This window comes from Procambarus clarkii, chromosome 43 (assembly GCF_040958095.1).
Source record: "Procambarus clarkii isolate CNS0578487 chromosome 43, FALCON_Pclarkii_2.0, whole genome shotgun sequence".
NCBI lineage: Eukaryota > Metazoa > Arthropoda > Malacostraca > Decapoda > Cambaridae > Procambarus > Procambarus clarkii.
In genome coordinates this window covers 13,801,631-13,812,608 of record NC_091192.1, presented here as the reverse complement: position 1 = coordinate 13,812,608, position 10,978 = coordinate 13,801,631, and the positions used below count along the sequence as shown (strand labels likewise).

The 10,978-nt window shown below is 47.5% G+C and overlaps 1 protein-coding gene across 1 annotated transcript; it reads right to left on the bottom strand.

Moving 5' to 3' along the window:
• Positions 1-573: 573 nt before the first annotated feature.
• Positions 574-1,407, bottom strand: LOC138373638 (uncharacterized). Its single transcript, XM_069339977.1, has one exon. It carries the CDS (start codon positions 1,405-1,407, stop codon positions 574-576), a length of 834 nt encoding a protein of 277 aa, XP_069196078.1.
• Between the last annotated feature and the right edge of the window lie 9,571 nt (positions 1,408-10,978).

Genomic DNA, 10,978 nt, shown 5'->3' with positions numbered 1-10,978 from the left:
GCTCTCAGCCTGCCACACCTGGGTGTGCTCCCAGCCACCAACACCCAAGACAAGCCCGTGAGAGGAGGCAGGCAAGAGCTGGAGAGGTTAACGTAAGTTAATTACCGCTGGCCAGACGGGGTCAGCTGATAGTGTCGAGGCCAGGCTCGTGCACTCACGCACGCACGCACACACACACACACACACACACACACACACACACACACACACACACACACACACACACACACACACAGTGCAACGATGTTCCAGTATCTGATAGAAGTTGGGTTAACGTACTCAAGGAAGGGACCAGAAAACAAAAGGCTGACATTCCGAAAAGGAAACTAGGAGGAGATAAGAAAATTCCTAACATATATATAACTTGGGACACAGAGCTCAGAGGGGGAAGACGGCCCAAGACATGATGGATATAACAGTGCTAGTATTTTGCACTCTTTCACGTATAATTGTGAGTTGTGTGCGTATTAGTGAGGAGCGAGATGGTACGAGTAAGGTGTTGACTAGCTTCAATCTGCTGACATGGTAATACTTAGGTTGGTAAGGGCTAGCCTGGCCTGTCCCCAGTCCTTATTAAGGCATGAGGAAGAGAACACAGCTTCCCATGTTGGGGGTGGCTGGTAGAGGCAGAGACCAGCTTGCATAGAGGGAAGGTGACCAGCCAGCTTTCCCACGATTTTCACCCTGGTGGGTGCCAGTCACCACCAGGGTGCCAGTCACCACCAGGGTGCCAGTCACCACCAGGGTGCCAGTCACCATCAGGGTGCCAGTCACCATCAGGGTGCCAGTCACCATCAGGGTGCCAGTCACCACCAGGGTGCCAGTCACCACCAGGGTGCCAGTCACCATCAGGGTGCCAGTCACCACCAGGGTGCCAGTCACCACCAGGGTGCCAGTCACCATCAGGGTGCCAGTCACCACCAGGGTGCCAGTCACCATCAGGGTGCCAGTCACCACCAGGGTGCCAGTCACCACCAGGGTGCCAGTCACCACCAGGGTGCCAGTCACCACCAGGGTGCCAGTCACCACCAGGGTGCCAGTCACCATCAGGGTGCCAGTCACCACCAGGGTGCCAGTCACCATCAGGGTGCCAGTCACCACCAGGGTGCCAGTCACCACCAGGGTGCCAGTCACCACCAGGGTGCCAGTCACCACCAGGGTGCCAGTCACCATCAGGGTGCCAGTCACCACCAGGGTGCCAGTCACCATCAGGGTGCCAGTCACCATCAGGGTGCCAGTCACCACCAGGGTGCCAGTCACCACCAGGGTGCCAGTCACCACCAGGGTGCCAGTCACCACCAGGGTGCCAGTCACCATCAGGGTGCCAGTCACCATCAGGGTGCCAGTCACCACCAGGGTGCCAGTCACCATCAGGGTGCCAGTCACCACCAGGGTGCCAGTCACCATCAGGGTGCCAGTCACCACTAGGGTGCCAGTCACCACCAGGGTGCATCCATTTGAGTTGAGAACACAATTCAAACGATTCTTCGCGGCGGGGATCGTATTCCAGGGACCTGCCCGAAACGCTACACGTACTAGTGGCTGTACAAGAATGTAACAACTCTTGTATATATCTCAAAAAAAAGAAAAGAAAATGAAAGTCCAGTTATACGTTGTCTTAAACCAGAAGTGTGTCTTAGTGGTGATGAGTGTACTCTGAACCAGGAAGACAATGTATGGTTGAGGATGTTGAGGATTGGTAGATTTCTTGGCTTGATTAATTCAGTATTAAATTGTAAGAACTAGTATTTAATTGCTGGAAATTGAAGTATTTGAGTCAATAAATGTCTATGTGTAGGATAACAATCATGAGTTTTGTTCAATTCCTTCTCTTTGAATCTATGTCCCCTAAAGTAAGAGTTAAGCCTAGAAATATCTAGATGAGCAAGTGAGAGATAACTAGATGGAAAACTCGAATAGAGATAAAGTGAGAAAACGAGAGTGAGGCGCGGGAGACCAGTCAGTGAGTAGGGGAGCGGCTCACAGGCGCGCCTACCCTCACTCAGGTTGTGGGGTCCTCGGATACATTAAGCAGTGTTCCTGTCGCATTCTTTAAGTGGAATTAAGATTTAGTGTCAATGACAGGTGGTGGCTGGCTTATATTAGAATATGTAAAGTAAAATTACCATCAGTCTAACATCACAGAATAACAGTCAGTCTACTCTCCTTACTCCTCCTTATCCCTCCTACTTACTCTCTTCTCCTTCTTCCCTTCTCCTCCTACCTCCCCTCTTCCCATACGCCCCTCGTTTTCTGTTGCCAGACGGACGAGTTCCCCCTCAACCTTATCCATGTTTGTACCCTCTCTTCTCTTCTCTTCCTTCTTTCTCCTTTGTTTTTTGCTTTACCTCACACCATCACAGATTAGATTGAAAAACCTGGTGTTACATGAACTACATCACGCAGAAGTGTAAGGAGGCAGCAGACAAGTTTGTTCCAGTTCAAAAGTGAAGAAATAACGAAATCAAAATGAGGAAACTCATGGTTTAATAAGATATGTAAGCTGACGAAGCAACACAGTACAAGGGCGTGGAGAAACTATAGAAATAACAGGACACTAGAGAGCAGAGAAAGATACCAGAGTGCCAGGAATGAATACGTCAGGGTGAGAAGAGAGGCAGAAAGACTTTACGAAAATGACAGCAAGTAAAGATAATAATTCCGATGATATATAATATAATATTGAAGTTAGACTCCATCTAAGACTCCAAGAAAAATCCTTATGTAATACAAGCAAAAAATAAATTAGTATTTTAATCCAGGAACTGTCAACTAGAGGCATCCATCCAGCGACCTGGGACAACAACAGTCAACTGAACATCCCACTGGGACCATCACTCTCTACCACAAGTATCTACACAAAGTTTGAACATATATAATATAAATCCAAACATATAATATTATAAATAATAAAATACTAAGGAGAGCAAAGGATACATATGATGAAGCACAAATACAACATACAATGGAGGTGTATGACAAGTGTTGTGAAGCATTTGTGTTGCATCTGTAACACAAGATTTCACCTGAGCTGTGCAAAATTATCCACACCACGCACAGACAGACAAGGAATATACTGCATGTGCAACAATGACAGGTTAATATGGGACAATATAACCCAACTGATGAATGTCATACCTGACATATTAACATTCACAGAAAAAGCTACCAGTGGACTGTGGACTATGAAAAAACACTGGATAACGACCTAAACCCAGGAACAGGTAGTTTAGAGAACCACAGCAGTAGTGTGGAGGGAGAGGGTATTGTGGTACATAACAACAGCACTATTGCAGAGCCAGGTAATATAATCAATGAGAGCAACAGTGAGAAAAAATGCGTAAACGAAGAAATAGGAAAAAAAAACGGAGATGGCTCCAATAAAGAGGCGGCCAAGACAGACACAGGTATAAATAACTTGGAAAAAAATAAAAACTGGAAATATTTGCAAATTCTATGATGCACAAGGAATATGCAAATATGGGAAAATGGCGCAAAGTGCACTTTTCTGCATCCTCGAAAATGCAGAACATGTTGGCAAAGGGGTACATGCCGTTTTGGAACAGAGTGCATATACTTCCACCCTAAACTATGTCAATTTTCAAAAAATGAAAAAAAAAGTTACAATCTTCACTGCCCGGAATTCCACGTGAGAGGTACACAGCGTTATAGACGGGAAGAACAATATTATATTACTGGAAATTTGTTTAGAGGCAGGCAGAAACAGTAGAACATATAAGAGAGAGGAACAGGCAGATAGAACGACTGCAAGATTACGGAGGGGGGGGGGAAGATACCCACAAGACTGGAACACAAGTCATCAACAAGCACACAGGTACTACACCACACAACACCCACACTACTACCAACACTGGACGAACCACTACCAACACAACACACCCTGGACCAGGGTGGAGAGGGGAGAGAACTACCAAAGCCCACCAGAAGTGACACACAATATGGGAAATCATTCATATTTGCAAACTACAAGGCCTAAAGTCAAAATCAAGAAATGAAGTTAAGTTCATAATTCTCGTTCTAATAGAATCTAACTCAATATTTGGTGTATTTACAGATACCCAGACGAAAGACTACATGGATAGTGAAATATGGATCTCAAATTATAATCTATATAGATGTGAAAGAGTACTTAGGTGAAGTGGAGGAGCAGGTCTGTATATTAAAGAGGAACTGTCATGCACAGAGCTCCTGAACTCGAATAATGAGGTGGTAGTGGTACTTGGAATCAATGTAGAAAATATAAAACTAATTATTATTCTAATATACAAACCGCCATACGCAACAGTTGAGGAATTCACAGAGCAGATACACAAAATAGAGAATATCCTTGATAACCTAGCAAACCTATTACCAGATATTATCTTCCTTGGAGACGTCAATCTACCCATTTTAAAATAGAGAATAGTAAACAATAGCATTATAACATCCGTGGAGGTCCGCGGTTGTTCAACATGCTCCCCAGGGACTATAAGAAATATTGCCGGAACAACCGTGGACATCTTCAAGAGAAAACTAGATAGTTTTCTTCAAGGAGTGCCGGACCAACCGGACTGTGGTGGATATGTGGGTATGTGGGCCGCTCCAAGCAACAGCCTGATGGACCACGCTGTCAAGCCTGGCCTCGGACCGGGTTTGGGGAGTAGAACAACTCCCAGAACCCCACCAAGCAGGTATCTAAATTGTTGCACAGCCTTATCAGAAGGAAACCAATAGTGAAGGAACAGGTAATGAAACTGAGGATAGGGGCAGACAGGTTCGTTACAAACGACAACGAAGTGTGTGAGGAACTCGATTAGAAATTCCAGGGGGTCTTCACATTAGAGCAAGAAGTAGTCCCAGAGATAAGAGAGGGAATATCTAACCAGACACCACTAGAGGAGTTGGTGATTACCAGTGGGGAGGTGAGGAAGCACTTGTTAGAGTTGGATGTGACAAAAGTTTTAGGCGTGGACAGAATCTCACCATAGATACTGAAAGCAGGAGCAGAAGCACTGTGCCTGCCACTCTCCATGGTGCTTAACAAATCACTGGTATCAGGTGGCCTGCCCAAAAATTTGAAAGATGGTTAATGTAGTCCCGATATACAAGAAGGGGGACGCAGGAGGCAACGAACTACAGGCCAGAGTCCCTAACTTGCATATCATGCAAGATGATGATGAAGATTACGTGAAAACAAATTAGTAGAATATCTGGAGCGAAAGAACTTTATCGTCAGCATGGGTTCAGGGATGGCAGATCTTGCCTCACAGTATTAATTGAATTCTATGACATAAAAACATAAGAACATAAGAACAAAGGCAACTGCAGAAGGCCTGTTGGCCCATACGAGGCAGCTCCTATTTATAACCACCCAATCCCACTCATATACTTGTCCAACCCATGCTTGAAACAATCACCATGGCCAGGTGACAAAAATCAGGCTAGAAAGAGCAAGGTGGGCAGATTACACATATCTAGATTGCCAGAAAGCCTTTGACACAGTACCCCAGCTTGATGATGTTCTGGAAGTTCTTCTACTCCCCTAAGCCCGGCCCGAGGCCAGGCGTGACTTGTGAGAGCTTGGTTCAACAGGCTGTTGCTTGGAACGGCCCGCAGGCCCACATATCCACCACAGCCCGGTTGGTCCGGCACTCCTTCAAGAAAACTATTTAGCTTTCTCTTGAAGATGTCCACGGTTGTTCCGATAATATTTCTTATACTCCCTGGGAGCATGTTGAACAACCGCGGACCTCTGATGTTTATTCAGTGTTCCCTGATTGTGCCTACGACACTTCTACTCTTCACTGGTTCTATTCTGCATTTTCTTCCATATCGTTCACTCCAATATATTGTTATCTCACTATGTAGATCTGGGACCTGGCCCTCCAGTATTTTCCACGTATATATTATTTGATATCTCTTTCGTCTCCTTTCTAGTGAGTACATTTGGAGAGCTTTGAGGCGATCCCAATAACCCCATAGGAGACTTGTGCACAAGCTGGAGAGGCAGGCATGAGTAATAGTGAAGATACTCCATTGGATAAGGGAGTACCTCAGCAGCAGAAAACCGAGTGGCCGTGAGGGATGTGAGTGACCAGGCATCACCAGTGGAGTTCCACGGGTTCAGTCCTTGGATCTGTCCTGTTTCTGATACATGTAAATTATCTCCCAGAGAGAATAGACTCGTTCCTCTCAATGTTTGCTAATGATGCAAATATTATGAGGAGGATTAAGACAGAGGAAGATAGTATGAGGCTGCAAGATGACCTAGACAAACTGAAGGAATGGTCCAACAAATGGCTACTAAAAGTTCAATGCAAGTAAATGTAAGGTAATGAAACTAGGTGGAGAGAACAGGAGGCCAGACACAGGATACCGAATGGAAATTGAAGTCCTCCAAGAAATGGACGGAAAGATCTAAAAGTTGATATCACACCAAACCTGTCTCCTGAAGCCCACATCAAAAGATCATCATCATCGGCGTATGCAAGGCTGGCTAACAGCAGAACTGCCTTCAGAAATCTGTGTTAGAAATCATTCAGAACCTTATATACCACATATGTAAGTATGTAAGACCAATCCTTGAGTATGCGGCCCTAGCATGGAGTCCATATCATGCTAAGCATAAGACAAAACTGGAGAAAGTTCAGAGGCATGTCACTAGACTAGGCTCAGAACTAATAGGCATGCGTTGCAAGGCTAGGCTACGTGAATTATTCCTCACGTCGCTGGAAGACAGAAGAGCTCGGGGAGATATGACCACCACATACAACATTCTCAGGTGAATTGACAGGGTAGACAAGGATGGATTATTTAACATGGGAGGTACACGCACAAGGGGACAGAAGTGGAAGCTGACTACCCAAATAAGTCACAGAGACATTAGAAAGAACATTTTCAGTGTCAGAGTAGTTAGTAAATGGAATGCACTAGGAAGTGATGTGGTGGAGGCTGACTCCATACACAGTTTCAAGTGTATATATATGATAGAGCCCAGTAGGCTCAGGAATCTGTACACCAGTTGATTGACAGTTGAGAGGCGGGACCAAAGAGCCAGAGCTCAACCCCCGCAAGCACAACTAGGTGAGTACAACTAAGTGAGTACACAGTGATGACTCCCAGAGCGCGCGGGATCTCGCCACACACCAAAACGTGTTTTCCAAATCCGTAAAGCGCGCCGCGATCTTTTGAGATCATGGGGTAAAGCCTCGCACATCACGGAAGCTAAAACAAATGAATGCCGCGAGTAAACACGGAGGTGCAGATGCCTTATGTTTACACGGATCACGGGCTCCACTGCACCTCCTCCAAACACCAAGAACCGCACGGTTAGTCCACTGATAACGCAAACATTTATAACGCAAACATTTATAACGCAAACATTTATAACGCAAACATTTATAACGCAAACATTTATAACGCAAACATTTATAACGCAAACATATATAACGCAAACATATATAACACAAACATTTATAACGCAAACATTTATAACGCAAACATTTATAACGCAAACATTTATAACGCAAACATTTATAACGCAAACATTTATAACGCAAACATTTATAACGCAAACATTTATAACGCAAACATTTATAACGCAAACAATTCATTAGAGAAAACGTCCAGAAAAATGGCATACTAACAGGGAGCCTAACAGCTCGGTGGACAGCGCTTCAGATTCGTAGTCATAAGGTTCCGGGTTCGATTCCCGGTGGAGGCGGAGACAAATAGGCAAAAATGTTTCTTTCACCCTGATGCTCCTGTTACCTAGCAGTAAATAGATACCTGGGAGTTAGACAGCTGCTACGGGCTGCTTCCTAGGGGGTGTGTAACAAAAAGGAAGCCTGGTCGAGGACCGGGCCTCGGGGACGCTAAGCCCCGAAATCATCTCAAGATAACCTACCCGTGTAATAAAGAAAATACAGATTTGAGCGTAAAAATCAGATAGCGGAGTCGTGCATCATTAAATAATGACGAATTGACTTGGATATGATACAGAAAGGTAATTAACACGATCGGTGGCATTTGAGTGGTAGATAACACGGTGATTGACAGGGAAAGCCGTCACTGATCTCAATGACTTCCTAACAGGCCAAAGCTTGTACTCTTAATCAAGGCTGGCTCGCTCACCTCTCTGGATTTCACTTGTATGGAAGAAAAGCAAAAACTGATTTGTGATGAGCTTGAGGAAGAGAACCCAGGAATTCTGAGAACCTTTGGAGACGGTTAAGAACCCTGAGAGTTCTGAGGAACTCCCAGAACTCCCATCAAGCAGGTATCAAGCAAGAGAGAGATAAGACGTATTCTCAGGTGAAGCTTACAAGATACCTTTCACTAGCAGGCAAGTTGGTGCGGTAAACTGGTAAACTGTATACAGGGCGTCTGCGAGGGGTGCAGCCTCCTTCCACTCCTGTATACTTAGAATACACTCATCCTCACATGATTTATTAACCTTTTACGTGTAAACTTTTGAAACCTGTACATCTTTCCTCGATCATAGCGGCTTAGTCTGGATTCATTAAACTCTTGACGATTTTACAAATTAGGAACCCAAGGATGTTATTGTTACAGACAACCTCGTCACGCTTCGGGCTCTTAAAACTGTTCAGTAAATACCAACAACGCCGCCGTGATTCAGGAAAGATGAACTGGTTTCGTAAATAGAGACCTAAAGAGTTTGAGGAATCCTGGCCAAGGTCTTAACAACACATCTGGATCTTAATTAATCTTAATTATTTGACTACACGAATCCCGGCTTAATTAGCTTAACATTAGCTTGACTACAAGTTTAATCCAGTTCAGGTGTTGTGTTGTAGAGGAGATGTTGTTAACCTTCCTACCACTACACACCCTCCAAGAATCTTCTTGGAGGTCCTCCAAGATGTTAGAGGGAGACGCCGCCGCGGTGTTTATGTCTTTACCTTGAGGTTACCTGGATGTGGTTCTCGGGTTAGAGGTCTCCGCCGCTCTGGTCTCACCAGCCTCCCGACTGATGATGCTAAAACAGAGATAAACGAGGTCAAGAGTGAGACCTGGTCAGCACCTCACCCGTCCTGGTCAACACTTCACCCGTCCTGGTCATCACCTCACCCGTCCTGGTCAACACCTCACCCGTCCTGGTCAACACCTCACCCGTCCCGGCCAACACCTCACCCGACCTGGTCAGCACCTCACCCGTCCTGGTCAACACCTCACCCGTCCTGGTCAACACTTCACCCGTCCTGGTCAACACCTCACCCGTCCTGGCCAACACCTCACCCGTCCTGGCCAACACCTCACCCGTCCTGGCCAACACCTCACCCGTCCTGGCCAACACCTCACCCGTCCTAGCCAACACCTCACCCGTCCTGGCCAACACCTCACCCGTCCTGGCCAACACCTCACCCGTCCTGGCCAACACCTCACCCGTCCTGGCCAACACCTCACCCGTCCTGGCCAACACCTCACCCGTCCTGGCCAACACCTCACCCGTCCTGGCCAACACCTCACCCGTCCTGGCCAACACCTCACCCGTCCTGGCCAACACCTCACCCGTCCTGGCCAACACCTCACCCGTCCTGGCCAACACCTCACCCGTCCTGGCCAACACTTCACCCGTCCTGGCCAACACCTCACCCGTCCTGGCCAACACCTCACCCGTCCTGGCCAACACCTCACCCGTCCTGGCCAACACCTCACCCGTCCTAGCCAACACCTCACCCGTCCTGGCCAACACCTCACCCGTCCTAGCCAACACCTCACCCGTCCTGGCCAACACCTCACCCGTCCTGGCCAACACTTCACCCGTCCTGGCCAACACTTCACCCGTCCTGGCCAACACCTCACCCGTCCTGGCCAGCACCTCACCCGTCCTGGCCAACACCTCACCCGTCCTGGCCAACACCTCACCAGTCCTGGCCAACACCTCACCCGTCCTGGCCAACACCTCACCAGTCCTGGCCAACACCTCACCCGTCCTGGCCAACACCTCACCCGTCCTGGCCAACACCTCACCAGTCCTGGCCAACACCTCACCCGTCCTGGCCAACACCTCACCCGTCCTGGCCAACACCTCACCCGTCCTGGCCAACACCTCACCCGTCCTGGCCAACACCTCCGGACCACAAAGGGAGACTGCACTGCCAATCCCCCCCCCCCCCCCGTTGTCTTCCCACGTGACTAGGAAGCAAAGGCTTCTTGGATCATGTTCTCCAGCAGCTTGGGGGAATGTTGAGTGTTCTCAACATTCTCAAGTGTTTGGGGAGAGACGGTTGACACTGTGGTACTCGGAGCAAGTGGCAACTCACCACGAATGATCCTCAAGTCCCACCCATAAAACACCAGAGAAATAATGGTCGACAAAACACGTATACGGTCGGCTCTCTTTATGGAATCTCAAGATCACGAAATTTTAAAGCAATGTAACCGAAAAAAAAGTCACTCACAATCCACAGTTCTGCATGTCAGATTTACTGTCACTCGTCGAGTCTTTCCACCAGGAAGGACTCCTTAAGGGGTAGAGCTGGCTAGGACTTGAGCAGTGTGGCGAGGGCCATCCACACCACACCTTTACTCTCCACTCTCAAGTCTAGACAGTCAAGACAGGTATAGAGCCATGGATAAATCCACAAGGGCCGCGATGAGGGTTCGAACCGACGTCTGGGATGATCCCAGACACGCCTAAGTCGACTACGCCACTACATGGTCAAAAGAATTGCAACCGGGAGTGCTACTGCCCTCACGCGGATCCCGCAGCCTCTTCGGGACACAAACCGGGGTTTTACACAATTCTCCCATGCACTCGGGCTCTATCAACCTTCTTTTAACCATGTCGTTGCGTAGTCAATTGGCGCGTCTGGGATACCTGGTTGATACCTGGTTGTTGGGGTTCTAGGAGTTCTTCTACTCCCCAAGCCCGGCCCGAGGCCAGGCTTGACTTGTGAGAGTTTGGTCCACCAGGCTGTTGCTTGGAGCGGTCCGCAGGCCCACATACCCA